The sequence below is a fragment of the Passer domesticus genome, chromosome 6 (genome assembly GCF_036417665.1).
Source record: "Passer domesticus isolate bPasDom1 chromosome 6, bPasDom1.hap1, whole genome shotgun sequence".
NCBI lineage: Eukaryota > Metazoa > Chordata > Aves > Passeriformes > Passeridae > Passer > Passer domesticus.
In genome coordinates, this window is record NC_087479.1 from 5,391,858 (window position 1) to 5,419,699 (window position 27,842).

At 40.4% G+C, this 27,842-nt stretch overlaps 1 protein-coding gene across 3 annotated transcripts in view; it reads right to left on the bottom strand.

Annotated features, from left to right (window-relative positions):
* Positions 1 to 27,842, bottom strand: part of MNAT1 (MNAT1 component of CDK activating kinase) — a 118,177-nt gene that overhangs the window by 62,282 nt on the left and 28,053 nt on the right. For all 3 annotated transcript variants that reach the window (XM_064422959.1, XM_064422961.1, XM_064422960.1), the window contains exons 2-6: positions 21,780 to 21,932; positions 20,109 to 20,182; positions 11,634 to 11,737; positions 7,501 to 7,641; positions 2,015 to 2,140 (exon numbers count right to left, since the gene is read on the bottom strand). In XM_064422959.1, the coding sequence (XP_064279029.1) occupies positions 2,015 to 2,140; positions 7,501 to 7,641; positions 11,634 to 11,737; positions 20,109 to 20,182; positions 21,780 to 21,932 (598 nt within the window). The remainder of the gene's footprint in view (positions 1 to 2,014; positions 2,141 to 7,500; positions 7,642 to 11,633; positions 11,738 to 20,108; positions 20,183 to 21,779; positions 21,933 to 27,842) is intronic.

A 27,842-nucleotide genomic window follows, 5' to 3' on the forward strand; every position in this document is an offset into this window, starting at 1 on the left:
AGCCTGTTATTTACTCTTCTATTTCTCATTTTGCACTTACCCTTATTAAAACACATTTCATTCAAATGAGGCCAGTTTGTCAAAGTGACCCTGTAAACTGCCAATTTGCACATCATCCACAGAAATTCAACATCTGCTTCCAAGCACTGAGCTGCCTCCTAGCAGAACACCCACAGAAACATTCCCAGGCTGTGGAACCAACTTCTTCAAAAATTACAAAGTTAGACACTTCATTTATTGTGCAGAGTATCAATATTGCTACTAGTGTAATAGAATTTGTATTTTTGTAATGTCATGTAATAAATAAATAAATGAAACACCCGTAAAGAAAGTAAGGAAACATTCATCTTTCTAAGCAAAACCTGTAATTTTGTTGGTGTAAATTTTTTAATGCAATCAATTTTCCATAAATAGTAGTCACCAACTTCAAATGCTTCTATCCTTACCCTTACTGTTAAAAAACATTAATAGAAAGAAGTACAATTAAACTGTTCTTTTTCAATTTAGGACTCAGAGCAGTCAGGGTGAGGAAATTTTTGTTTCCTGAGATTGAACAAATTAAATAATTTATCTATTCACATTTCTGAACACTGATGAATTAGGAATTGCCAGATATCATTATGATGAATTATCTGGCATATCCCCTATTATCCCAAACATTAGGATTTAAATGTCCTGCTGCTGGAAATTTCTTCAGCCAAGTCTTTCACCATTCCTGAGGAAATTTACTTGGGGTTGCAGATTTCAAATGTCCACTACCACATACTGCATTTAATATTAATTTTTATACAAATTAGAAAATACTTCTACTGTCTTCATAACATAAGCTGATCTTCTTCCTTTCCCCACAGAAAAACCACAGCTTTAAGAAATTCTGACAATATATTTTACAGCAAGAAAAAGAACAGCCATTCAGAGTATTTTTTAAAAAGAACAACAGGTATTTTCTGTCCACTGGCTTTTCTACAGACAGAAAATCTCTCAAAAAGCATATCAATATCCCCCAGACTCATAGATTTTAAAAGAAGTAGGAAGAAGATCAATTTACACCACAGGAAAACAAGAAAACAATCTGCACAGCCTTGCAAAAACTGACACTGCTTTTGGGAAAATAAGCTGCAAATGCTTCCACACTGTGAACACTTAAACAGATAATGAACACAGCACAAATATTCATGGCAAAAACAAATTGATTACTGATAGGAAACTAGTTTGATATACAGATTTTTGCTCTGCTGACTTCTTGGTTTGTTGAGGAGAGTAGAGAGTGTTGGCTATTTTTAAGACATTCAGTTTACCATTATCAATTCTAAAATACGAAGTCTAGAAAAAGTAGATTTTAAAAAAGTCTAACAAGAGATTTAAAACAATACAAAGCAGAAAACCAGCAAGGTGCAGAAAAGCACCAGTCACTCGTGCTGCCATCCCCAGCTTTACAGTTATGTGCACAGGCTGGTGTGTGCTTGGGCCATGTCATGACACAGAACAGGAGTGCTGAGAGATCTTCAGCTGCCACCCTAAGGTGACACATTTGAAAAATACTTGTGGTTTCTTAGAGCCAAATAACAATGAAAATAGAGTCCTTAACCTTGGCATCATTTTCTAGATTGTCAGTCTCATACTCACAGACTACTCCAGTGCTCAAAATAAATCTGAAGAAAGTGAGATGATTCTTGAACTTCAAAAATTTCAACTTACAGAATTGGTACACAAACAAGAAAAATAATTCAAGGACACCACAACTTCACAGGGAGAGAGGTATAGTTTGTTTTGTGACAACTACACAATGAAAATGTCCATATATTTGTGATGACCCTTCTGGGTGGGCCATCACAATATTCCAACTAGCAGAATGATGAAATTCTTCAATTAATTCCTAATTACTTATTTAATTGGAAGAGAACAGTCTATTTCACGTAACATGCAACTCAGGTTTAAGTGACCTCTGAATTCATATGAGGAAATCCTTGATCTTCTGAAAGGCGTTAAAAAAAACCAAACAAGCAAATCTTACCATTTTGATGCCAGTGGAAAACGTGACTGGTTTGACAGGTTTGGGTTTTTCCAGCTGCATTTCTAGCTGAGTAGATCTGTCCTTATGCTGAGCTAAGAGCAGAGAGGCAGGAAGATCAGAGTTCTCCTGTAAACATATGAGGAATAAATTTGAGTCCTAGACCAAAACAAATATTAATTAACACTGCACATTCTTCCAAACTGCAAGCTGTGACTGCAAGGCCATCACTAGGAGAACAGCAGAATGCCAAGTATCCTCTCCCTCAGCAACAGTTCACAGAAAACGATCATTTTCAGTAATAAGAAAAAGCTGCAGCAACCCCATAAATCAGAGTAACCTGCAAACAACCATTTTTATAGAATCCACATTAAAGACAATATAACAGGCTCCTTATTCCAACTGGCCAATGCAACAATATTTATTAAAATAAAAAAAAAAATAGAACTTAATCAGAGAAGGAATAATACTGAGTAGTATAACTTGGATCAGATGTTTATCTAAGACACATTCTTTCTCCCAATGAACTCAGACCAGTTTGAAATTGTTTCCCATTAGATTTCACCTGAGGCCGTTTGGAAATGATCCTTGCTCTGCTCTGCACAATGGCACTATTGTAAGTACAACCAACAGCATATTTATTTTCTCCTTCAGCAACTTATTTTTAGGGAAGCCAGCCAATTTTTAAATATATATATATGTACGTATGTATATATAAAAAGTAGTAAAATGAATAGTTAAGCAAATGAATTACTTAAACTGTCAGGACAGAATGATTATTAGCATACATATATCGAAGTGCATTTCTGAGAGATCAGGAAATTATTGGCTAAGTAATTTTCTAAGAGACTAATGTGACTATCTACATGCACACAGAAATCCTTGAGAATTCCTGGCTAGAATTACCATGAAGTTGAGAGCAGGGAAGAAGTGCAGACAGACTCTCTCTGGACTGCTCTAGCACAGGATTTTATTCCTAAGGCCCTCACACATCACATTTACTTCTGTTTCTAAGAGCCAAGCAAATATTGAACTATGAACCACATTTGTTACTCACAAAAACCAAACAGATTTTATTAACAGAACTGTGATTTTTTAAATTATTCAGGTCAAGGTAAGAAGTTGGATGTTTTTAATGCCACAAGATGCCTTGTTGTTTTGATGGTACCTAGAGAAATCCTCTGAAGTGATCATGAAGAACAGTCACGTTGTACACTGACTTTTCACATCACTCTCCAGTCTTTTTCCTTCTCTATATTTTATTATATTCCCTTTGCCTTACCATCAGAATGCAAGATAAAAGCAGAAAAATCTCACAAGACAAGATCTGGTCCAGAATCACAAATACAACATCTAAGGCACAGCTTCCTCTACTCGTATTTCTGTGATCAGCTGGGAAGAGGGGAGGGAAGATGCTAAAAACCTAAATTGAAGAGACATCTAATTTCTGTACAACTGGGAGAAAATTTGGACCACAAATGCACTAGTTTAGAGTCTTCTAGAAGCACTAGTTAGTGCCTCTTTCAGTTGCTGTACATCTCTAACCTGCATGCAGCAGCATGTGCTGCCAGCAGAGGTTAAAGATGTTGAACTCTTTCAATGACCAGATTTAACATATTAGGGGAGAAGGGAGAGTGGAAAACAGTATCCTGTTCATTTTGTCTTTCATATTCCTTAAACACTCACTGCATTTCTAATAAAATGATTCAAGGAAGCCAATTTTTAACCAACTTCTCAGGAGTTCACACAATGAGCAGTAACCAGATTACACAACTGTGGGAAACCCACAGTGTGCCAGCAAGGCACCACATCCTGATTGTTTGTCCTTTTGAATATGCCCAGAACCCTTCTGTTAACTATTAACACACGTGGAAGTTCCAACCCTGTGTTTATCCATACCAGCAATTTTCTGTATGGGAAAACAAACTGTCTACACTATGAACAAAGCTGGTTCTACAGAACAATTTCTGAAAGATTGGTCTCAAAACCCTTGAGGTTCTGGTGGAAGTGTGGACTTGACGTCTTTAACGCCTTTGCCTGGCTCCAAGCTATGCCACAGTCCAGGAAAAACCTGCTCCTCTGCCATGTGCTGCAGTCCCACTGTGCTCATGCCTGGGAATTATGGGCTGTTGAAGAGGAAAGTGCAAGTCCCATGAGACACAAGAGATCACATTAGAATCCTCTGTATACATATGAGAGTTTGTAGAGCACATAAAGAAAGTGCTTTAATATTTTACTCAGCCTGGATTATCCAAGTTTAAAAAAAAAAATCCCCAAACCAACAACAACCCAAAATAAAACTCACATACTTCTCCCAGTGATGCATAAAGTGCATTTGAAACTACAAGTCTAAATCACAACAGGGTATTGTGCCTTTAAAGTGAGAGGTTTTACTGTAAAAGAGGTGACTTACAAAGAAGGCAACACAGAAATTGCCTAATTAGTACAGGGAGGCAAAAAGGACCAAACTGCTTTTCCAGAGGCCTGCAGAGCCTGAGTGCCCCTGATGCCTTGCTGGTCTCTCCAGTACTTTGCACTGGCCTTCCCCTCCTGTCCCCAGCCAAGGGAGGGTTCATGGAGCCTTGGCCCCAGTCCAGTCCTTTCTGTAGGAGCCCCTGCACTCCCCAGGCTGGCCAGAAACCAGAGCCCACTGCACAACATTTAGAATACCAAACATTTTTCTGTGCCTCTGGACTACCTAAATGATCAGCTCTTTGAAGATGGTACAGCATTCTCCAACACTTTTGCACACAATTGAGACCTTTGCTCCACGTGAAACTACCATAAGTAACACATCTAATGTCTTGGACCACCAAGATGATGAGAGGGAAGGAGCACCTCTCCCATGAGGGCACTGGGATTGCTCAGCCTGAAAAGAGTACAATTTAGGGTGACCAAATTGTGGCTTTCCAATACCTGAAGGGAGCTGACAGAGATGGAGAGAGACCCTTTCCAACAGCCTGGAGTGACAGGACAAGGGGAATGGCTCCAAACTGACAGAGTTCAGGGTTAGATTAGAATTTAGGAAGTAATTCTTTACAGAGGGTGGTGAGGCCCTGGCACAGGCTGCCCAGAGAAGCTGTGGATGCCCCAACACTGTGAATGTTCAAGGCCAGGCAGGATGGGGCTCTGAGCAATCTGCTCTAGTGGAAGTTTTCCCTCCCCATGGCAGGGGGCTGGAATTCAATGGTCTCTAAGGACCCCTCCAACCCAAGCATTTCTAGGATTCCATGAGATCTGCAGCTTCCTAAGATTTCAGCACTAAAGGTAAAATTCATTTCTTGACAGAGAAAATATCTGACATCTCTACTTGTACAACACAAAAAATGTGTCTTAATTTTTTTTTGTTTTGTTTTGTTGTGGTTTGTTTTTGTTTTTGTTTTTTTTTAGCCCAGTGGCAGGGGCAAACTTGGGAAATAAAAATTACCAAGATCCAGTAGGTCTGGACTGCAGGCTGACAGATCAGGTGATCTGTCTAAAGGAGAAGACTCAAAACCAATGTCAGATTCCCACTTTCCTCTGCTCTCACAATCCTGCAGAGTCAGTGGTGTTACCACTGGTATCTCTGTAGCCAGAAATTAATCCTTTTCGGTTTAGCACAGAACCAGCAACCATAGATATAAGATTATTTTTAAGTTAATTCTTTACACTGCTGCTGCATATGCTTGGCTTTTCTCAAGTTTTACTGATGATCAGTTTCATTTTCAGTTTTGCAGTGCAGCATTAGAGGGATTTCAGAGACCGCAGGAAAGGTTTATTTCTTTAACAACCACTGGTTTTCCAGAGACTTTGTAAGTCATTACACAAACACTTCAGTGCTGGTTTTATAAACTTAGTAATATTACAAAACAAGTTTTGGCTCAAATTTAAGTTGACACTGCCCCTTCAGAAACAGAGACACAACTTGAAACTGTCCAGTTTCCTCCCTCAGGCTTTAAAAATCACCTTTATATTGTTTTTAGAATATTAAGATATATTTTAATAGCAAAATACATATGCAATCACAGTTAAAACTACTTATTTTAGTCATATTTTAAGGGTTATTTATAGCTATTCTTTCTGCAAGCCACCTGGCGAAGGTTTCCAGTAAAACCAAATGCTGTGTTAAAAAAAAAAAGAAAAATTAAACAAACAACCACACAGCAATCACTGGTCTCTAGTCAGTTAGGAGTGTGTTTTAGATCAGGGTTTTAAAAATTTAGAAACTCAAAATCCATATTCTGAGAAATTAAATTCAAATTCATAGTGGAGTTTTTATTAATTTAAATACTATTCATAATAGTGTGGACTGTGAAAGCATTTACCTTTAAAGTGAAAATAGATTGCTGGATGTAAAGATAGAGGCTTGACTTTTTTTTTTAAGAATCTTTCTGCTCATCTCTGCTTTTACTTACAAAAGGAAAACCAGTAATAAGTTGCCAGGAATCCTGGCTTGAAGAAAGACATCTATCTCTTCAGGAGGCCCTGAAACTCCTAAATTTCACTTAGATCCTCTCTCCATGTCAGTGCCTTCTGCCCTGGCTCAAAGAGGAACTCTACTTTTTCAGGAAAAGTAGAAAAGCATCTGTATAATGAATAAGAACAGACTACAAAGCAGGGATTAACACTGTATTAGTGTGAGGTGCACTGATATAAGAGAGAAAATATCATTTGGATATGCCAAGAAGCTTTAAACCACACTGACACAACTGAACACAAGTACGTATGCATACATAGCTCTTTTTTCTGATTTCCCTCAAGGTTACACACAGGCTGTGTGTACACAGACTGTCCTCGTGGGTGTTAAACATGTGAATGTCCTGTACATGTTTTTTTTCAATACACTCTTGTATTGAAAAAATTGAGATGTGAACCTTGTTTAAGTAATACATTTAGTGAGTTTCTCTATGCCCACACATGATTGCATTTCAGATGCAGAATCACGATTTCCAGAAGCAGTCTGAGTTTCCCTCTGTTTGTCTATACAAGCTCCAGTCACTTCAAAAGGAACAACTTGTACAGGAGAAGTGGCAGTAAGAGAACACGACACACTCAAGGCAGAAAACTTTTCATTGTAGAAGTTTTTGCATACAAAGGGACCACCAATGATTTAGGTGCTCTGACTGAGAAAGGGCTGAGCAATGCTTGAATAACTCCTGAGGTTCCTGTCCCCTGCTCTCCACCATCTCCACTGCAGAGGTGGCTGAGTCAAGAAGCACCTCCTGATGACCTTTTTGTTTCCACACACCAGACTCTCAGCCACTACTCAGAACTGCTTAACAAGCCAGCAGTGGTAGAGTTGAGCGACAAATCCCAGAAGCAGTCTTCATCCAGCCCCTAGCTTACCTAACACCAGAATGGTTTGCACCATTGAAACAAATAACAGGTGAGAGAATGGAATCACAAAACACACAGAACAGGGAAATGGGACAGATCTGTTAATTCCACACAGTGATAGAGATGGATGTCAATGCTACTGAGCTTTCAAAGCCTCTGCTTTTGTTACTCACCAGATCATCCAGGAGTGCCTGTTTATTCTTCCTTTTCATCATCTGCTGTAGCTGTTCTTCCTTCTGCATGTAGAGCCGCCTTTGCTCGCTCTCCTGCCGCTCTACCTCCAGAGCCTCCTCCAGCTCCTCCTGCTCCCGCGTCTGAGAGGGAAATCAGGAATCAGCTCACAGCAACCCCACAGCTCCACTGCCCCCCAAGGGACCCCAGGCAGGCCAGACAAGGGGAAAACAGCCAAAATCTACCTTTTAAAGCAGAATTTTAAGGTGATTATGGATGGCTATTCCTACCTCCTCATTGTCCAGTGTGAAGTTAAGATTTTTAACTTGCTGCTTGCTGGAGTCAGATCTGACTCCTTAAATGTTAAGAAGGGGTTTCCCCTACACTTTCACTCTACTGTGAGCCCCTCTTGGCTCCCACACATCCTATAACTCAATGATATAAGAAGGGTGAACAAAAACATAATGCCACAATACTGTTCCTGATCATCCCACTCATCAGCTGCGTCTTCTTTGCAAAGCACAGTGTGCTTACCAGAGGTGTAGAAGAAAAATGAGAAATTACAAATATGTGAATATTAATAGGGAAGCCTATATCTTTAGGCATTTAAGCATTAACTGTGGAAATGTCACATTTTCAGCAAACAAGGAATTTTTCCTACAACCTGGATTGCAGTCATGTGACATGAGATGAAAAGAAAGATTACTAGTACAAAATGACAAGTTTTTGTTACAGATCTATTTCTTGGCAAGTGTTTTTTTATGTGCAAACTATTAGGTAATCTGTATTTGAAAATCACAGTGAAAGAATAAAAAAAAACAGAATAGGGTTCAGAGACAGAGGAAAATAAGAGGATTAAACAATTTTATAAAGAAGGTGGATCAAAAGAATGTCAGTTTGGTTGCTAGAAGGTACAAGGAAAAACATACAGGAAACATTTTCCAAATCTTCTCCACCTAACATACTAAAGCAAAGGGGGATGCAGTAAAAATGGCAAGACAATTAAAATTTTATAACTTAAATGATTTATTGATGAAAGGAGTTTTAGCAGAACATCATGGGGGAGGACACTGATCTCTTCTCTGTGGTACCAGTGACAGGACCAAGGGAATGGCCTGAAGTTGTGTCAGGGGAGGTTTAGGGTGGATATCAGGAAAAGGTTCTTCACCCAGAGGTGTCTGGGCACTGAACAGGCTCCCCAGGGCAGTGGTCACAGCACCAAGCCTGGCAGAGCTCAAGGAGGGCTTGGACAGTGCCCTCAGGCACAGGGTGGGACTCTTGGGAATGGTGCTGTGCAGGGCCAGGAGCTGGACTCAATAATCCTTGTGGGTCCCTTCCAAATCAGCTTCTCCTGTGATTCTGTGATCATTATTGAGGCCAAGACCACAGTAAAGTTTATTCTAATCATAAAGCACAGCTACCTAACAAAAGCCAGAATCTGCAAAAAAAAAAAAATCCCTTCACAGACAGATTGAGCCAGTGGGTCCCAGTGAGGCCCAGTTACTCCTGGGAGATCTCATCACCTGCCACCAAGCCAACAGAAGCTGCTTCCATTTTGTAACTGGTGCAGTGACCCTGGTAAAAAGCTGGTCACAAACCAGCAACCACCTGGAATTGGGCTCTCTTTGCATTTAATGAAAGGAAAAAAACAAACAAGAAAATCCCCAAACTTCTAGCTGAGGTTATGTCTGAGATTTAAGGGATTTAGTTAGTTTGGTCAACAGAACAGAAGAGCTCAGGGTCTTTTGAGACATTCCAAGGCTCTTCCACATTTATCTCTAAAGACTGCCTGGAATTTGCACTGAAACAGAAGAAAACTTGTAGGGAAGTGCTGACAGACCTAGACTGAAGAAACAGCCCAGAAAAATTACAGTCTGAAATAAGTAAACGGATAAACAAACCTAAACCAGAGCAGACTACAGGAAAATGGAAGAATTATCACGTGTCAGATCAAATTCTTTAAACAGTAAAAGAGAAATGTTCAATAGGCAACAAGGGTTGTGTCCAGACTAAAGATAATCTAAACACAGTCCTAATATGTGATGGGATAGATGATGACAGTGAAGCCTGGAGTCATCTCAAGCCTACAAGTGAAGAACTAAAAAGAAAGTAAATTTTGCCACATCCAGGAAAGGATAATCAGGAAAACATGCACATTCACATCACAGAATCCAGACACAACTATTTCAAGACTGCACAAAGCAGCAAGTGAAGTTAAACATCTAGTGATAAAGTGGGAAGCAACAAGTTACCCTATGACTGGAGAACTGCAAATATTTAAGGAGAAACACTGGAAAAGCTGTAGTCCACTCAGGGTGCAAGGTTTTATAAATACAAAGTGTATATAAATATCTATGTATTAAGAAAAACTATTTATAATTACAGGAACACCAAGATCTTCACTTTTTTTTTTTTTTTTTTCTAAACTACAAGAGAAGAACAGTCTTAGAATCAATGTGTTTCCAGCAGAGATGGGAAAACAGAGTTCCTTTACGAGAGGCATTAAGATCTCTGCATTCAATTCTGGCCTCTTCTGCTCGCCAAACACAAATCACACTGGAGCAGGCAAAGGGCAACAAAAACAACAAGAGGGACAGAAAACATCTATATCCCTCAGAAGCAATCTACTACAGTGGACAGAAAAATTTAAGTCAATGACTGGCCATAAGAAGTTTAAGCAAGAAAGTAGGACACCTTTTACCACACATGGAGAAAAGACATTCCAAAATTTGCTAAGAGGAGCTGGAGAGGAAAAGCAACCCTTCAGCTTTTAGGAGAGGGGGAAATTTATGGGCAAGATCATGCAGTTTTTGTAACAACCACTGTGTCAAGTCTATTATTATGTTTCAATTGTTGAAAAAGAAATTATGAATGTTTCAAATGTTAAAAATTAAAAAAAAAAATATAAATGTTTCCAGCTCTTCAGTGAGTCTGGATTCACACAGGCTTGCCCAGCTTCCAGCAGCCAGCCTCCAGCACAGCAGGACTGTGGAGCACAGCAAACAGAAGTCCTGGGGGCTTGAGAGGGTACAGGGCACTACAGAGCTGTTTGACAGCATCCCACAGCCCCTGCACAGGCTGTCAGAGCCACTTCCTTGCAGGGAAGGTGGGCTGCAGGCAGAGCTGTTCTCACTGTGACCCCAGAGGCTGCAGCTCCATTGTAAAATAAGACACAGCCAAAGCTTTGGCAGGTCTCCTCAAGCTCTGAAGCAGAGGATATTGCACAGTGTCAGAGACAGGATAACAGATCAGAGATGGACCCCTAGGGAAATTTCCTTGCCTTTAAAAGGAAGAGGTTCAAACAAACATTTTTCAGATTCCAATCTCCTCCTGTGAAATCCTAGAGCTAAAGAAATCACCCAGAGTTTTGCCACAGACTTCAGGGGAGTGAGGATTTCACCCCTACTGATTTGAAAGCAAGTCCTTAGTGCAACTGGATTACAAACATAAGCCCTTGTTATGTCACACTCGGGGCAGACATTTTCCTTCAAGAACTGATAACAATGTGTATTTTTACGCTGAAAAAATATTTAACGGATTAAACTTTTCTTACAGGAATAAATGCATGCAAGTTTATTTTTAAAGAATAAAATGATATGTGAGCCATAATTTAATGAATGAATCTTCAAAGAACCCCGTGTTTTGCATACAGATTATATATACAATATCCCTGATGTTACTGTTATCAGCTCTTGAACAAAAGTTTTAATGTTTGTTTCAACATCTTTCATTTCAAATTTTGCATAAACCAGGCCTGTGTTTTTCCTCAGTTTTACAATCCTCTCCTGGGAGCTTCATAATGTCTGAGTCTGGATTCCTTTTTTCCTTCAGATGAGAAAGGAACGATTGTCCTGGTGTAGGAGGAATGAACTTCATCTCTCCTGGACATTGTCCAACGACACTGCCAGCACACATGCCGTGGTGATGTATTAGACACAGGCTCTGCTGCCTGCCCCTCTCCTCAAGCCCTTCCCAAAATAAAGCAGAACTACATTTCAACTATCAACCTCAATACTTAAATACAAAGAGCTTTGCATAGTGCTTTCAGCTTTGATTTGTTTTAAGAAAGTACTTCACAAATCCTTTAATTCTTTAACAAATGAATAAAAATTGTAGGGGAGAGAAGTTAACTAACCAGTTTTAACTTATTCTTCTGAATGACTTCTTTGTTATCCTTTTGATACAGCTCCATTTTCTTTTTGGTGTTCTCCAAGTCCACATTATTGGTCAAGTTAAATACTGCATAAATATTATAAAGACAGAAAGCAAAAGTATTAGGTCAGCATGCATGACTATGACAAAGAAACACTATTCTTATGCTCTCTATCCCTTCTAGCCAAATATAAACATTGCAGTAACAGAACTTATTTAAACATGCCATATAAAGACAGAGACAATCTGCTAAGTCACTGCACTTCAACAAAAGCCAGCAGAGTTTCTGTAGGTTTACACATCTGTAGGAGATTAAAATTTGAATCTTGCATCCCATTTTGTGACACTGCAATGATACACATGAATAATCATCATACTATTCATAAAACACTGAACTTTTCAAGTAGCAGTTAGAGCTAAGAACATGGTGATTCCTATAAAATCAAATTAGACCAAACACAGGCTTATGAACACAAGGTTGGAAATTAAATCATTCCATTTCCCATGGAATATCTAGTGCACAAAGACTACAGTGACTGAATTCTCAGGTACAAAAAAAAAAAAATCACATTGCCTGATAACTTAAAAGGCACCAATGTACAATTACCTTTATTATGAGGAATCTGCAGATGCTTGCAGATTAATAGGTCAGCTGACATTCTTTTGATGTCTCTCAATGGTGACAGACTATATCTCATGTAATTATGAGCAAGCAGGGTCGGCCAGCAAGCTCCATAGTTTAGCACAACATTCCCAATTATCTACACATGGCACAGACAATATCTCAAGAAATTGAACAGTTTCTATAATCAACAGCTTGAAAGATGTAGATGGCTTGGATGATTTGTAATTTGATACGATGCCTGAGCCCTTCACCTCTAGGTCACTGGTTCACTTGAGGGTCAAGTGAATTCCAACGGAACACCGCTGTTATCACTGGGAAGTCGCTTGGTGATCCCCATCCTGAGTGGATGCTGGGCTCATGCCCATGGCTTTAGAGCTACTGAGCAGTGCCAGCACAGAGCACTCCAAGCCTCCAAGAGCTCTGTCACGTGCCTACAAGGGCAGCAGAGAATTGGCTGTGCCTTGATAAATCCTTCACAAGGAGCAACCGCGCAGTGACCGTGCTGCATCACACCCTGAAGGGAAGCAGGGTCTTGTGCAAACACCAGCATGGCACCTGGGAGGTTTTGGTTCAATTCTCTCTTCCCAGGCTTTTAGGAAACCAGGGCCAAGCTCAGCCTGGGCACAGGCACCACTGCCAAGTCATTTGTACCAGTGAGGCTGCTAGAGGAACAGAAGGAAGCAGCGTGAAGTTTGATGTTACTCATCAGGGTAACACACGTCTCAGTTTGGAGAGCATCATTCCCTTCTTTCATCCTCCCCACAGGTAACATGGCAGAAAAGAGCACTTAGGAGGGTTCTAGGCAAACCAAACCAAAAGTAGCCCAGGCTGGCAAACCAAACCAAAAGTAGTCCGGGCTGGCAAACCAGGTGAGAACAGTGAAGGAAACATTACGAAATCAATGCCAGGAGCAAATGGAGGTAAGAAGAAACAGGAATATCCAAAATGGTGAAGCTGTGGGATGCAGCTCAGTTCTACCTGCCCAGCTCACTGCTGCCAAGGGAGGCATTCCTGCTGTTATGCCCCTCTCCCCAAGCACAGGCCTCACTCCTTCCCCTGCTCTGATTCCAGAACTCCCTCAGATACTCTGCCATGTCAACAGAAATCCTCCAGCAACCTGAACTGGCTCAACACAGGGATCAGGCAAGTGCCAGAGAGGGTACCAGGGAAGTAATAAAAGGGTACAGATGGCAATAGGAATATTCTCTTATCCAGGAGTACCAAACCACCAAGTCATCTTACTCTTATTAAAAATACTCAATTTCCTCAAACTGCAACAAAAAAGGGCTCAGCAAGATACAGCTCAAGAACTTCCTAACCTTAAAAAAAAAAGCTGTATTTATTTTTCCCATTTTCCAAATAATAAGCAGTATCAAGAGGAATAACATTTCAACTCAGTCTGGCTCCTGAACCAGCTGAACTCTTCCAGCCCCACCCCAGCATCCTCAGTTCAGTGGGAAGATTTAAGATGGCTGAGTTTGTGCTTTAAGAATTTCGGTATCAACACCTGAGTTGAATTTTCACACTTTGCTACTGTTCCTGAGCAGACCACTGGGCCTCTGTACTGGAGGTCTGCCACTGGCAAGAACCAGAAAAAGGGGAATAAAGGTTCCCTTCTCCTACACACCACCTGCTGTACCTCCATGCTATAGCTTCAGGCAGCACTTCTCCCTGTGGTCTTGATCTCATCCCAGCTGGAACCTCTGGGCACTGCCATAACCCAAACAAGCCACTCAAAGTTCAGCTCCTTGGTTTTTGGAAGCAAGCTACCCACCCCAAATGTTTTGGGGTTTTTTCCTTCTCCAAAAGGCGTAACATTTTCCTATTTCATATAGTGACAACTACACACTTCTTGGTTGCAGCAACCTCTCCTTAGCAAAACATTATTTTAGTCTAAATCTTTAGTATTTTAATGGTGATCCGACATCCAAATTTCCAGCCTACAGTTGCCCACTGACAAGAAGTTTTAATATTTGAGTATTAGGGCAGAGAAGAAGTATCATGTGAAAATGCTGGCACACAATCAGCCCAGGGCTCTGCAGTGACAGCAGCTGCATGGGAATGTCAGCACTTCCTACAACTTCACTCCACACAGCAGCTCTCTAAACTCTTCAGTGACGACACAAGAAAGAAATAGCACATGAGCCATGCTGTGCTAGCAGGATGCCCAGATGCCACCTTCAGGTGCATGAGGAGATGCCAAATTGCCTCCAGGCTCCTGAACATCATGACTATTTCTTTAAAAATAAATCCAGCCATAAGCTGATGATCTATGTTTTGCAGGTATTGCTGCTTGAAACCTTCAGGGTTTGTTTATTTGCTTCATTCTCAGTTATCTTTAACAAGTTCAACTGGTCACAATTTGGTCTGTAAAACAAGAAGCTTAAGATTTAAAACTCATATTGGGGAAAAGCAAGCATGTTTTAAACATTTGCAGATGCCTACCTTTATTGAGAATTGCTTATAAAAATGGGTGTATTTTGATACTTCACAGGAAGTCACATTTCTATCTAAAAAATCTATTTCTGCATCAATGTTTGGGAAATTTTCACCCTAAAAGCCCATTGCTCTGCTCAAGGTGGAAGTGTTTATCCCCCCTCGTTTTCCTGCTGTGGCTGGAACCAAACCACAGCCACAACCTTCTCAGCAGTCAGATCTGCTCACGCCATGCTGACTCTGCTCTGTCCATCTTACCCTGCTTTGTTACTCAAGGATATTGTAGGACACCAGCAATCAGAAATTCTAACTTCCAGCCCCCTCAAAGCCAGAGGAAATTTGTCCCAGAGAATACTGATCTATAGCCATTAAGAGGAACATTGTCCTGATCCTAAGCACCTCCTCCTCAACACTGACCTGTCCACATTTCAAGAGTGGAAACACTTAAGACACTTTGTTGCATGAGTGGAACAGGGTAAAAGAGTGTAAAAAAGCGTAAAAAAAAAAAAAAGTAAAATTATGGAAAGTGTAACAGTGTAACCTGGATCTGCCTACATCAATTTCAGTGTCAACAGCTGCCCTTTAGCACATGGAAACAGCATCTTCCCTCCTACAATAAACACCTACCAGCAAAACAAGCTGCTCCTTGACACTGCATGGTTAGCAGTGGCCAGCCAGCCAGCCAAAACATCTTTCAACATATTTTCTAATACATTTTTCATGAGCTTCAAACGTCTTTTCATCAATATTTATAGAATACAAATTCTTGCCATTGTATCCTCACAATAGAGCTGACAAGTCTGTTTTGCAAGGGGCACTAGGGCACAAAAAATAATTAAGATATTATTTCCCTCTCTTGTCCCTTGTCCCCTCCACAAGTTACTTGGCATTTAAAACCCAACAACTACAAACCCAAAGAACACAGTTGCTAACACTCAACATACAAACTTTAACATAGCTAGGACTATGAAGCACTTTTTTTATTTGGCCTACTTTGAGTTTTGCCAGAAATGTATTTTAAATATACTTCATAACTTTAAAAAATAATAGAACTAGAAGAACTAGAAAGAGTTAAAAATCCCAACTCATATGCTACACCTACCCTGAAAAAATATTGGTGTAAATCTGAATATGAGTGGCAAAGCAGATGGCTGGTTTGAAAAGGTTTCAAAGAGAAGACAGACTTATTTTTGTCCATGTTGAAATATAGCATAAGCCGATATAAGAGGCCTGAAGCCCTTCAGGGAAAAGAAACAGAAGCTGTTTTGTATGCAACAATTATTTATCTACTTATCCATCTCACATTGGTTGGTTTATAAAATGACTTGCCTTGAGACATCTGTTAAGTATAACAGGAAGACTATTGTGTTTTTGTGAAACATTTCATTCTATTTAGGTGAAACTCCCAAGTTCTGAAATTCAGCCTCTACAGGGACTTTCTCTGTTTTTCAAAACAACAGCATTCATTATACAATTCTATAACAAATGGAAAAATATTTTCCTAGTTATAAAAAAAGAAAATAAGACAAGAATTTTAATTAAATAGCACAATCATTTGTCCAGAGACATGGCAGTATGAATGAATATCACTGCACTGCAGGACTAAGTCCCTCAAAATCTCCCTGTTCTAGACTAAGACTGAAAATTATTAGCATTAGTTCATTATAAACAATATTCCTCCCATCCTACTACAAACAATTCCTAAATTATCATCTTCCTAAAAGCCCAGACTGGGAATGGCAGAGTGCTACAGAGGGAGACACAACCCCATCCTCAGCCTGCCTGGGATGTCCCAGGCTACTGTGGCCACTTCCCTTGGTGCTTTTGATGCCTGATCCCTGTGCTTTTAAAAGGGGTAGGAGTGCAGCGAGGGGGAGAAAAGATGGAAAAGAATTTAACAGGTCTCTTCTAACCAACATTTCTGGGATTATAACAAAGTAATATCAGAAACAAAAGAAAACCCACAGTTGAGCCGGAGAAGTCTAGTTAGGTATCAATGATTATTTCTGTTTATCCTCAGTGGTCTTTTATTGAGTCAATAACTTTTCCAGAAGAACTGTAAACAGCAGTGAATGACTGAAATCACTCAGCCCCATCACTCTAAGAAAGACCATTTTGGCTGGAACAGTGTGATGATGTGAACTGAAACAGATCTTTGATAAAGCTGCCCAATTTCCAGTTGGGTTATTGCCTCTGTCAGGAACAGCAACACCATCCTCGAGAACACACACACAGAGGGGGAAAAACCAAACCACAAAACAATAAACAGCACAACCCACAAGCGATCACAGATAGCAAAACCCTTTCTATCCAAGGATCACTTGTCAGATAAGTGTTCTGAGAGGCAGCCAGTATTGCACAAGGTCCTGGAGGATCAGGGAGATACAGGAATACACAAATAACAGCAGCCTCCTCTGAGCCCAATGCTTTTTAAAAAGCAGCAATTACCCATAACAACGTGCTGTGGTAATGCCTGGGGGCTTCACTCAGGTACCAGGAGAAGGTGCCAGGCACAAGCTGGGAGGCTCCTGCTCCAAGAGCTTTCACACAGGGCTTGGAAAAACGGCCAGAGAGATACTCTGGGATACAAAAAATACTTGGGGGAAGAAGAAAACTTTGTAGAAAGAGCAAGCGAAATTCACATTGTGGCCACAGGATGCAACTTGTAGCAACACTCAAAGGTTTAACCAGGTCCCTCTCATCATATAGGCACAGTCCTGACTCACTGAGATACATGTTGTCCACACCTTTCCCAAAGGCAGGTTTTAACCCTTGCACTTAATTTTTATTCCTAGTGCTAATGACAACAAACTGTGCTTACAATGCTCTCAAATTGTCCAACCGATTTTTCTTCTGGGGAAAACTCGCTTTAAAATGTGGTTTTTATTTAAAGCCTTGTTTAACACATTTTAGCCCAAAGCATTATTCAGTGGCTACACTCTAAACCACTTCAAAAACCTGGTTTTTATAATAGAAATCTTAAAAGGTGACTACTCTAATGTTTGTTTGACCTTCCCACACACACTGCTTCTGCACCATCCAACTCTTCTATTTCAATAGAAAAAGTCTGTAGGTATAAAACAGCTGATATGAAGGGGGGAAATGTATTTCAAGTGAGGTGAGCAATTGCTGTGTCTCATTCCATTGCTAGTTTTGGAGCTGACCTACCTGGAATATTTGGAAAACCTATCAGAATCAGGGTCACATGAAATACAGGATGTTTACATTATATCTGTGCTAAGCAACTACTTCATTTAAGCCCCTACAACAACTCCAGAAAAAAAAAAAAACTTCCTGTAAAGAGGGGGGGAAAAAAAAAGGTGAAGCTGCACTTTGACCCTCTCACAGAAAAACTGAAAGTTTGGGGCATGGGGAGAGGGGAAACCTTCCCAACCACCAGCAGCTACTGCAAGTCTGCTGAATGTTGGCTCCACAAGGCAAAGCTGCCCTGCAGATCTTTCTTTTCCATCTTGCAGCCCAGTTTTCCACATGAGCAAGCCAGCAGGGAATTCAGAGACACACAAAAATGAAATAACTCCTCTCAGCAGTAAAGTGTGAAATTATACAGAGTCAATGACTTTTAACACACTGTTCAGTCACACCATTCACAACATGCACTGGAAAATGTCACCTCAGACAACTGCCAGGTGGGGAATTCTGCCCAGGACCACAGCAGGGATGGGCTTGGGGACAAATGTGCAATGGGCTTTGTCACCAGGGAGAGCAAACAGGGCTGGAACTCTTGCCTCAAGTGGTGTTTTTGAATCTAACCTGTCCTTTGGGATCTGTCTGGAGTTGGGATATCATAAATGAACTCGCCAACAGTGAAAATTAAGAATCTTCTAACTGCACCCCTTCCTTCTTCTCATCATCCTGACTGCCACATGAATGAACAAGGATGCAGTTGGACTTCCAATGCCCCTTATTTTAGGTGTTGCTCTCAGATAACTAGCTCCAATTCCTAAAAACTATCAAGCTTCTTCACTATGCATTTGGAGGGCCAAAACAATTATTGTCCGAATCACTTTTTTTCATAAGGTTACCAAGACCAGCCAGGTTGCTGCTGCTTCTGAAATCTAGTTCCTAGTACAGGATTTGGAATCATTTGTGCAGGATTTTGCAATGTAACCACCTAATCCCAAGAACTGTAAAATCTTAACATCCCACACAAATTCATGAGGCTCACACAATTTCAGGCACATCTTAAACTCCCTTGTTACAGATGTTGAAAAGTCCTGCAACAGCAGTTAAGTGAGAAATTGTATTCAATGCTGCATGAAAAAAAAGCATTTTTGCTTCCCGTGAGCACACAGATTCTTCCAGGATCCTCTGGCCATTCTTTCTGCCCATTCCCTCCTTCCCCCATACCATTCCAAAAAATATACAAACAAAGCTACACCCACATCATCTCCTCAGATATCTGGACCATGTGAGTGTGACTGGTGTTTCCCAGCCACACGATTTGGCTTCCCAGCCTCAGCCTCCTGATGCCAACAAAAACATGATACATTGCTCACAGCACTAAGTGTATTGGATACATTTCTACAAAACACCACAGTGCAAAAAAAGGAGCAAGGGCTCCTTTGAGAAAAATGAAGGAAAAGTGTCATCTCCATGGTTTCCTTCAAATCACATTCATTGCCCCTCCTGCATGCTCTAAGTCACCTCTTCTTCCTCCAGGTCAAAAAAAAGAAAAGCCTCAGAAGCTCATAAAAACCAAGAACAAACCATTTAGGAGTCACTCCTTTGAACACATCCTTGTTTTTCTAAGCAAAACCCATCACTCCACCATAAATCACAAGTCACCCTAACTAAGAAGAAAATAAACCCTGTTGATAACATTGTCCCTTCCCCAAAGGGCAAAGTTCTGCTTCAGCTAATCCAAAAAGAAAGAAATCAACGTCTGTTCCTAAACCTTCTCCTTCTGCACAGCAACATACAATGCTACCACAGTGGTATGTAAGGTCATCAGCTTCAAAGCAGCTTCAACTACTGTACTTGCAGAAGCAAAAATGATGAAAGACACCATATGGCTTCTGTCATGGTAGATAAAGCTAATGGAGGGATATAATGAAAATTTCAATTTCTCCTTTCTTTGTTTAATCTTTGCCAGTGCAGCATTGACAGTCCCCTGCAAGCCTTTCTTTTCCAGCTTGCTTCCTCTTTGGATTGTGTTTTTTTCTCTGGCAGATAAAATGTTTTACTTAACAACGGCCTACAGTTCAGCAAATATGATTTAATCCAGAAAAGAAAAGTAATTAGATAAAAATCTGATACTGTGATAAATCATATTACAGAAACTGAACTTAAGACATTCTCATAGGCAGCTGAGTCAGAAGATAAAAGCCTATGGTCTCATAAGCACAGCACATCAAAAATGCAAGCATTAAGACTTACCAATTTCTTCTATTTCTTCCAAGAAATCATTATATTCATCTAGAGTGGGAAAGTCTTCCTCTCTTTTATTGTATCTTTGAGAGAAGAGAAAAAAAAAACCACAGTAAAATGCAATTTCCATTCAACAAGGCTTTTGCTGCAAGCTGATTAAGCACTGATCTAGTTTTATCTGCAGTGTGCTTTGTGACCCCCAAACTGACCAGAATCTTTAACGGGAGACAGAAGTGCCTGCTCCAAAGGAAAGGAGGCAGCCTGGAAGAAATCTGTGCTATCTTTGCCTATTGTTTGCCAATTCCTTTTCCAGGGTTACAGGTAAACATGAGCACAGAGGCCAAGACACAGTAACTCCCAGCCAGCCTCTTAACAAAGGCAGAGACAACAGCAACACCCACAGAAAAAAAGCTATTCTAGAACAATCAGAAAAGAGAGCTTGGCTTTGTGCCAACAACAGAAAGCATATGTCAGCAGCAAACTGAAAATGCTACACAATTCTCTCATTTCATATCAATAGACCATTCCAGCACTCATATTCACCTCTTCAGAGCTGGAGAAAGTAAAAAGATGAAGGGACAACTGGCTTAGAACATGGACAGCTTTTGAAAGTCAAGACAGGCAGACTTTCTTCCCAAGAAAATATAAAGCTGAGACTCTGTCTGATCTGTGGAGCATGACACCCAGGAATATAAAAATGCCAAGAAGTGAGGCCACATTCCAATTTGGGGGCATTTTCTCTTCCTCCTAAAAACTCATCTGGCAAACCCAAGTGGGCCAAATGTTCTCCAACGTTTTCTAACTTTATTCCATGTTTAGTTGACTTATTCCAGTTTGACTTCTGTTAACTTCAGCAGACTTTAAAATCCAACATCAAAATTATTACTGCTTTCCATGCTTGGTATTCAGTGGCACAGTTTCCCCAGCACAATTTCTCAGCAACATCATACAATTCATTCACTATTGTACCAAGTTTTAGATAAAGGCTGATAAGCTTATAATTTACCTGTAAGTCCACTTAGGCACACAGAGCTCTCTCTGGGTTGTTAGATTTATCAGATTTTCTTCTATTAAAACACCAAAACTGGCTCCCATATTTTCCTTACAAAATGCTGCTTACTGGCCACAAGGAGCGAGATGCAATCTCAGACCTAATTTATCTCAATTTCAAGAGCTTTCAAATCTGCATGACAGACTGGTAACACCAGGCTTGTAAGGAACCATTTCCACTAACAATTGCTGTGTGAAGCACAAAACAATGTGAACTCTCTTTTTCCCATTTTGATTTTGAAGGGAACTGGCCTTCAACTCTCAGAACAGGTCCCCAGGGAACTAAACAATCAAGGTCCTGTTTCTTGCTCTACTGCCATGTTCACCCCCTCAATATCTAATCATCTCCATTTTGGAGCCAAGTCTTTGCCAAAGAAGGCCACATAGAAACACTCAACATTTTCTAATGCTAAGCAGGAATCCCTCAAGGCTAAATTGAGAATTCAGCTCTCAATTGTTGCACAAAATCAGATTCTCTGAAATCCCTCCGTGATAAATGGAGTCAAGTTTTATGGTTTGCCACTTTAAAAAAGAGAAAAATCTCTTCTGTTCTAGCGAACAAGTCAATTTTTAAAAATTTTGATGCACGAAATACATCCACTTTCTGTTATTTTAAATGGTGACACTCACATTTTCAGCACTTTCTTCCGGATTTCCACTTCCTTGTCGACAGCAGGATCCTCAAAGAGCTGCACCCTGAAGTTGCTCTTCCTCAGGGGGGTGTCACACTCGTGGCAGTTCCCAGCCCCTCTCACAAACAGCAGCTCCACACAACTCTCACATCTGTGGGAGAAAGGAAGGGGTGCAAGGGACACAGATGTTAAACAGAATAGAAAGAAAGGACTGTGCCCCCTTTTTGCTGTTTGCACAGTACATCTGCCCTGATTTCATCCTTTCTGCAGCCCCCACCAGAGGCAGGAGGCCAGGGCTCTCCAGCCTGCCTGAGCAGAACAGGCTCAGCAGCACAAACACATGGATTCTCCTGCCCAAACATCTCCAGCTCTTTGCTGGGACCAAGCATCAATCCCAACAAAATGATGGGGTCTGGATAAGGGGAAGCTGTTATTGACACCAGCAAACCCATTTCACATGGACCAGACTGCAAGATCCTTATTTACTCCAAACACCACCTCACTGCACAAAAAAAAACCCCTGTTTGTTTTCTTGATGCTGCAGTGCAAGGAGAACTCAATCCAAGCATGGACACAAATCTTGCCTGTAGACTTCCAAGCATCTGCCAGTTCTGTCACAGAGGAACTGCTACAATAAACTTGAGTTAAACTCCAGCCCAGCAAAGCTAAAAGAATCAAAACCATTTCAGTCAGCAACCAGCTTTATGCAGCTCTCCTGTGCCTTCTGGTAATACTTTTTAAATTGCATATAAAATAAACTTTACACAGAGGCTGCACAGAAATAAACCAAAAATAACTTTCTGGTTTTATTTCTTTTGTCCTAATGAAGACTTCAGATTTTAACAAGATATTTGCTGACCAGTCAGTTGGCATTTAGTAAAGGAAGAACACGTAACAAGAAAGCTGATTTTAAGAAAAAAAGTACTTGGGTAGTAATAATGTGCAAATTTCTAGCGGAGAACAACACCTGCTGCAGTCATTTCCTACTGCTGGGGAGGCAAAGGGGAGCCTATTTATAGCTTTGCTACACTGAAGCCAAAACAGTTTTACATTAAGGGCTAAGCCATGTTTTACCTTCACAAACCCAGCACAAAAGCCAAACAAGCTAAGAGAAACAACACTGACATGGTTGAGAAAGATCTTAAACAAAACTTTCGCACCGCTGACCTATCTCCAACTAAACTGGTTCCAGTCCTTACAGAGGCAGAGATGAGGAGAGCCAACCAGTTTTACCCAGCTTCTGTTTTCAAGATTAGAAAGTGCAAAACAAACACAATTGTATCTCACAATTTAAAAAAAAAAAAAGGTAATTTTTTTGTTGTTGTTAACACATGGAAAACTACAGTTTCAGCCTGTATCTTGCACAGCAGCTGCCAATGTTAAAGAGCAAACCTTGAATTTACTTGGGCATTTTCCTGCTCCAGAATTCCTTTAGTTAGAAAACAAAGTATATTTATAAATACAAATTATCTGGGTAGGGAACAATTAAACTTCATTAGCACATTAAGCCTGAAATTTAGAAGCTGCTGGGACACAAACTCAATAAAATAATGAGAAATTAATATAATGTACATAATAAAAAGAATTTATGTCCCCACTACAGGAGGAGCAAGAGTAAATGCAAGAGAGGAGGCAAGGCAGGGAAAGGGATTTCTCCTTCCTCCCCCAACCTGCCTGTGCATGCAGGAGCCCAGCATAAGGACAGCTTCAGTGTCTCTATTCTGGCAGCTCCTGCTGTTTGTGTCTCTCTCAACACAGCAGCCAAAGCACAGAAAAGTCCCTGCCTGCTTTTCCCTAAGTTACAGAATAGGGAGCAAAGCTACAGAACTCAGCAGGTGGATCCAAGTGCAGGTGTTTGTATTGTTTTTTTTATCACAGTATTGCCTAAGGACCAACAGAACAGAGCTCCATGTGCAGGATATTATTCACAGACAGTAGCACCTGAAACTACTTCACTCCCCCTTCCCTAAATCAAAGACACTTCAAGTTTGCACAGGACTTGACTATGGAAAAAAACCCCTCCTTGGAAAAGCACTTCATACAAGTGCTTCAATGCCTTCCCCAAGTGAAAGCACTGTTTCTAAGGCTGCAAAATAGCTTTCCATACATAAAAAGATGAGTCAACACCTCACTATGGGAATCCCACATCAGGTGATTGCATTCTCACTCACTCATGCACATCCACCCTTATATTTATTTGGAGATAATTCCTTCTGAATTCAAAGGGGGCTGTATGGGACAAGTCAAGGGCAGAGCTGGACTCAGTCCATATCCTGCCTCCTCTCCCATCTCCGGACAGATTTAATACACACAGATCCCAAACTTCCTTCCAAACACATCTGTCATCCTCCCCCCACAAACAGCAGCCACTCTGCCACCAATGGCAATGCTGGGTCACACATTTCCATCTGATTTTTGAGGAAGGGAAGAAAGCCATTTGCCCAACTCTGCCTCAAGGAATTCTTTTGGGTTTTGTGCAGACCACTAATGTCAGAGCATGTGTCATCACAAAGGCACATTGTTATAAAGGTGGATTTAATGAATTCTTTCACATCTTGAAATAAAGATTTCAAAATGTGACTTGAAAAAAATTCTCTTGCACTGTTAAATTTAAAAACACTATTTTTTTTTTCCACTTGGATTACTTACTTAGCTAGTTATTAAATATATGTAGCAATTTCTGTGACTTCACCAAAGGCACCCAACTCATTCAATAGCACAGAGGGACACCCCAACACCACAGCTGGCATTAGAGAGCTCTTCATGGCACACAAACCACATCATTTCAGGAGATCCCTTTCTTTCCAAGTCCAACTCTTCCCCACTGGCCTTACTGTAAGGACAGTTGACTGTGGAAGCAGGACACCATTCTGTATTTCTTTCACTGGCCAACACTTTATAAGTAGCTTTCTCCAAATGAGCAAAGCACCAAAGCACCTGCAAAACTCAGCTTCAAATTAGGGTCAAAACAGATGGCCCTGTGCTTTCTTAAATTAGGAGCCTTAAATAGGCAATTTTGCATTTGCATGTGTATTATGTATGCAGATATGTTACATATATAAACTAATGATGACAAATATTTGTATTTTAAAAATCACATCCACATATTTGTTCAATTCTGAGTTTGTCTGAAGACAACAGCTTCATACAAAATCTAAACAAACAGTGTGATGATGCTGCTTCTCCTCTTCACACCAAGGCTGCACAGCCTCTGCAATCTGTGTTCCACTTCACACACTCACTAAAACATTTCCTTTTGGATTTGAGTTTGTATCTTGAGAACATGAGATCAGGATGAAGATATGAATAGAAAATGCCCAAGGACTTACACATGGACATATAACAGGGACAACTATCAGCAATGCCAACCAGGAACAAGAAAGTCTCCTGGTCTTTGACACCAATAAATATTAGAATGCTTATTTTCATTTCATGGACACTGCTTTTTTCTGTTGTTCTTCTCTTTAATCCCCATGAAATATTAAACAAAAGGCCCAGTCTCTGAGCAGTCTAGAACACCACATTTTTGGGGGAAGCAAACAATAAAGCATCTACATGGTTTGGCACCATCAATGCACAAACAGCACTAAACGTGTTCAAGGACTTCAGGATCACTAAAAATGCTTTTGGTACATTGCAGAAAACAAGCAGAGGTTCCTCCCCAGAAAGCTGTTAAGATATTTATCAACTAAATTACACTGACTGGGAACTGAGTGTTTGTTTTGGACAGAGTGTCTTCAAAGGGTACAGGATTTGTGCCCAGTCCTGCATTCCTCACACATGCACACATTCACCTCATGCAGGGATGATGGCAGACAAGGAATCAGCCCTCTGGGACACTGAAGGATGAAAAAGGCTCACAACATTAGCAAAGCTTGATGGTGCTGCTCACTTTTTTTAGCTTGGCTGGCAAGGGAGCAAACAAAACACATTAAAGGAACAGCTATTTTCACAAGCAGGAACACAAGATATTCTCTCAAAATTTTAGATTCTGCTGAGCATTACAAAAATTTGCAAAACTTTAGATATGCAGCCATTAATCATTTCAGAAAAAAAAAAAAAACCTTTATGGCTTTTGCTGTTGACTAGGAGTATTACAGAATGAGTTACTACTCTTCTTTACAAAGCCTATTTTTAGTAGATAGACTCATTAAACAGTATCAAATACTTAGAATTTCTAAGCCCCTCTTTCTTCAGCTTTTATAACCAAGGTGTTTCTGTTATTTAAAGTAACAAAACAATGATCCTCTCTACTATGAAAGAAACAGTTTTGATTAAAAAATAATGATACAGTCTTCAATACATAGCCAAGACTTGAACCACAAACAGGAGGAGTGGAAACAATCAGCAAAAATTTTGTGTTTTCACTTGTTCCTCACTTTCGATGTCAGAGGGAAATTTACTTATAGAAGTGGAATGACTTGATTTATGGAAAGGGAATATTAAAAAACACAAAATACACACATGAAAAAGCTTACAGAATGACATCTAGTTTTTTAAATCAAAGATGCTTCTAGAAACATTCCTGGGCTTCTTGCTTAGCTTGGATTAGACAATTTGATATTCTCAAGCAGAGATTCTTGAACTGAGACAAGAACAGCCCAGTCTGGGGAGAGCAGCTGTCAAACCTGTTTATTTCACAACTTTCAGTATATTTAACAAGTCACAGTGGTTTTTGCTACGCAGCCAAGAGCTCATCAATGACTTGCAGCTGGCCACTGCAGCTTTATTTTCTGGGCTGATGGACCCATAGACACAGGCTCTTCTGGGAGTCTGCAGCAACCATGACCTCTGTGATCCTAAAGAGCCAAAAGAACCCAGCTAAAGCCATTTTTCCCCATGTTACACGATAGGGAGTAAAAGCAGAAGAGAGAGAAGTGTGACTCCAGTGACATCAAGCACTTCTGAAAGCCTCAGAATAAAGGAGCTTAAGAGATCAGGAGGGAGTTAGGGATAAAAATCAGTCTTTTCCTTTTCACACCTCAGCTTCAGCAATCCATAAATCCTCATTCAAGTACTTGCAGTAGCTGCTGCCTATGTTTTTTGGGCCATCTCTTCCCTGATTCCCAAATACAAGAGGGAGCTGGGAGAAGGAAGAATCCTGTCCAGATTCTGGTAAGATTTATCAGTGGGGATTGTGCTGTCCTTACCTTGTGAGGAGACAACTTCAGAATGCTCTCAAAACCTTATTGGGCCAAAAACCCACACAATGGCTCTTGTCTACAACTAGTAAATAAACAGGTCTCACAGGCAGCCCATGTGCCATGCAGAGCCTACAGCTCATCGTGGCAACAGCACACAGCTTTCAGGCAGAACCACAACTCTATCAGACTCACGTGGGAAGCTCAATTCAGATGAGAATTTCGGGGTTTTAAACACTGCTGATAAGCTATCCAGGGTCATCTGCAGCTCCCTTCTCCTCAGCCCTGTCACACACATTGTGACACAAAATCTCGGAGATTGCCTTGCTAACATTTCATTTTTTTTTCAAAGGTATCAGGACTCCAGAGAGCTGATCTGAACTCCCTCCTTCAAGCAACAAAACAAAAGCAAAAAGAAACTCTGGTGCTCTGCCTATATCTGTGTTATGTCAATTCTCAGCATCATCTGCCAAGCTTCTGAGAGCACAATCCTCCTTCTAGACTGTTTATATCTTTTGGGAAAAGGATGCACGCACACCACTTCTGTTTCATTTTTGTTTTGTCAGACAAGTTCTGCTCCATATTGCAGAAAAGAGGAGGTTAAATGAGCCCAGACATCTCAAAAATTTAGGAGACATCCAGGCACAGTTAACCCTATTTTCCAAACTCCCATGTACATACTCTGCTATACAGACCAGTTCCTCTCAGCTGCAGCAGAAATAAAGCAGACCAGGTAGTGGCTGAACAACAGCCTTGACTGACTGGTATTTCAAAAGAAAAAAAAAAGACATACTGAGTCAATTAATAATAAACATTTCCACCACCCATTGTGTTTCAACATCTCTACTACAAAACCATTTCAAGGGGCTTGGACCTGACAAGAGAATTTGCAGCAAGCTAAAACTTAAATCACTTTTATC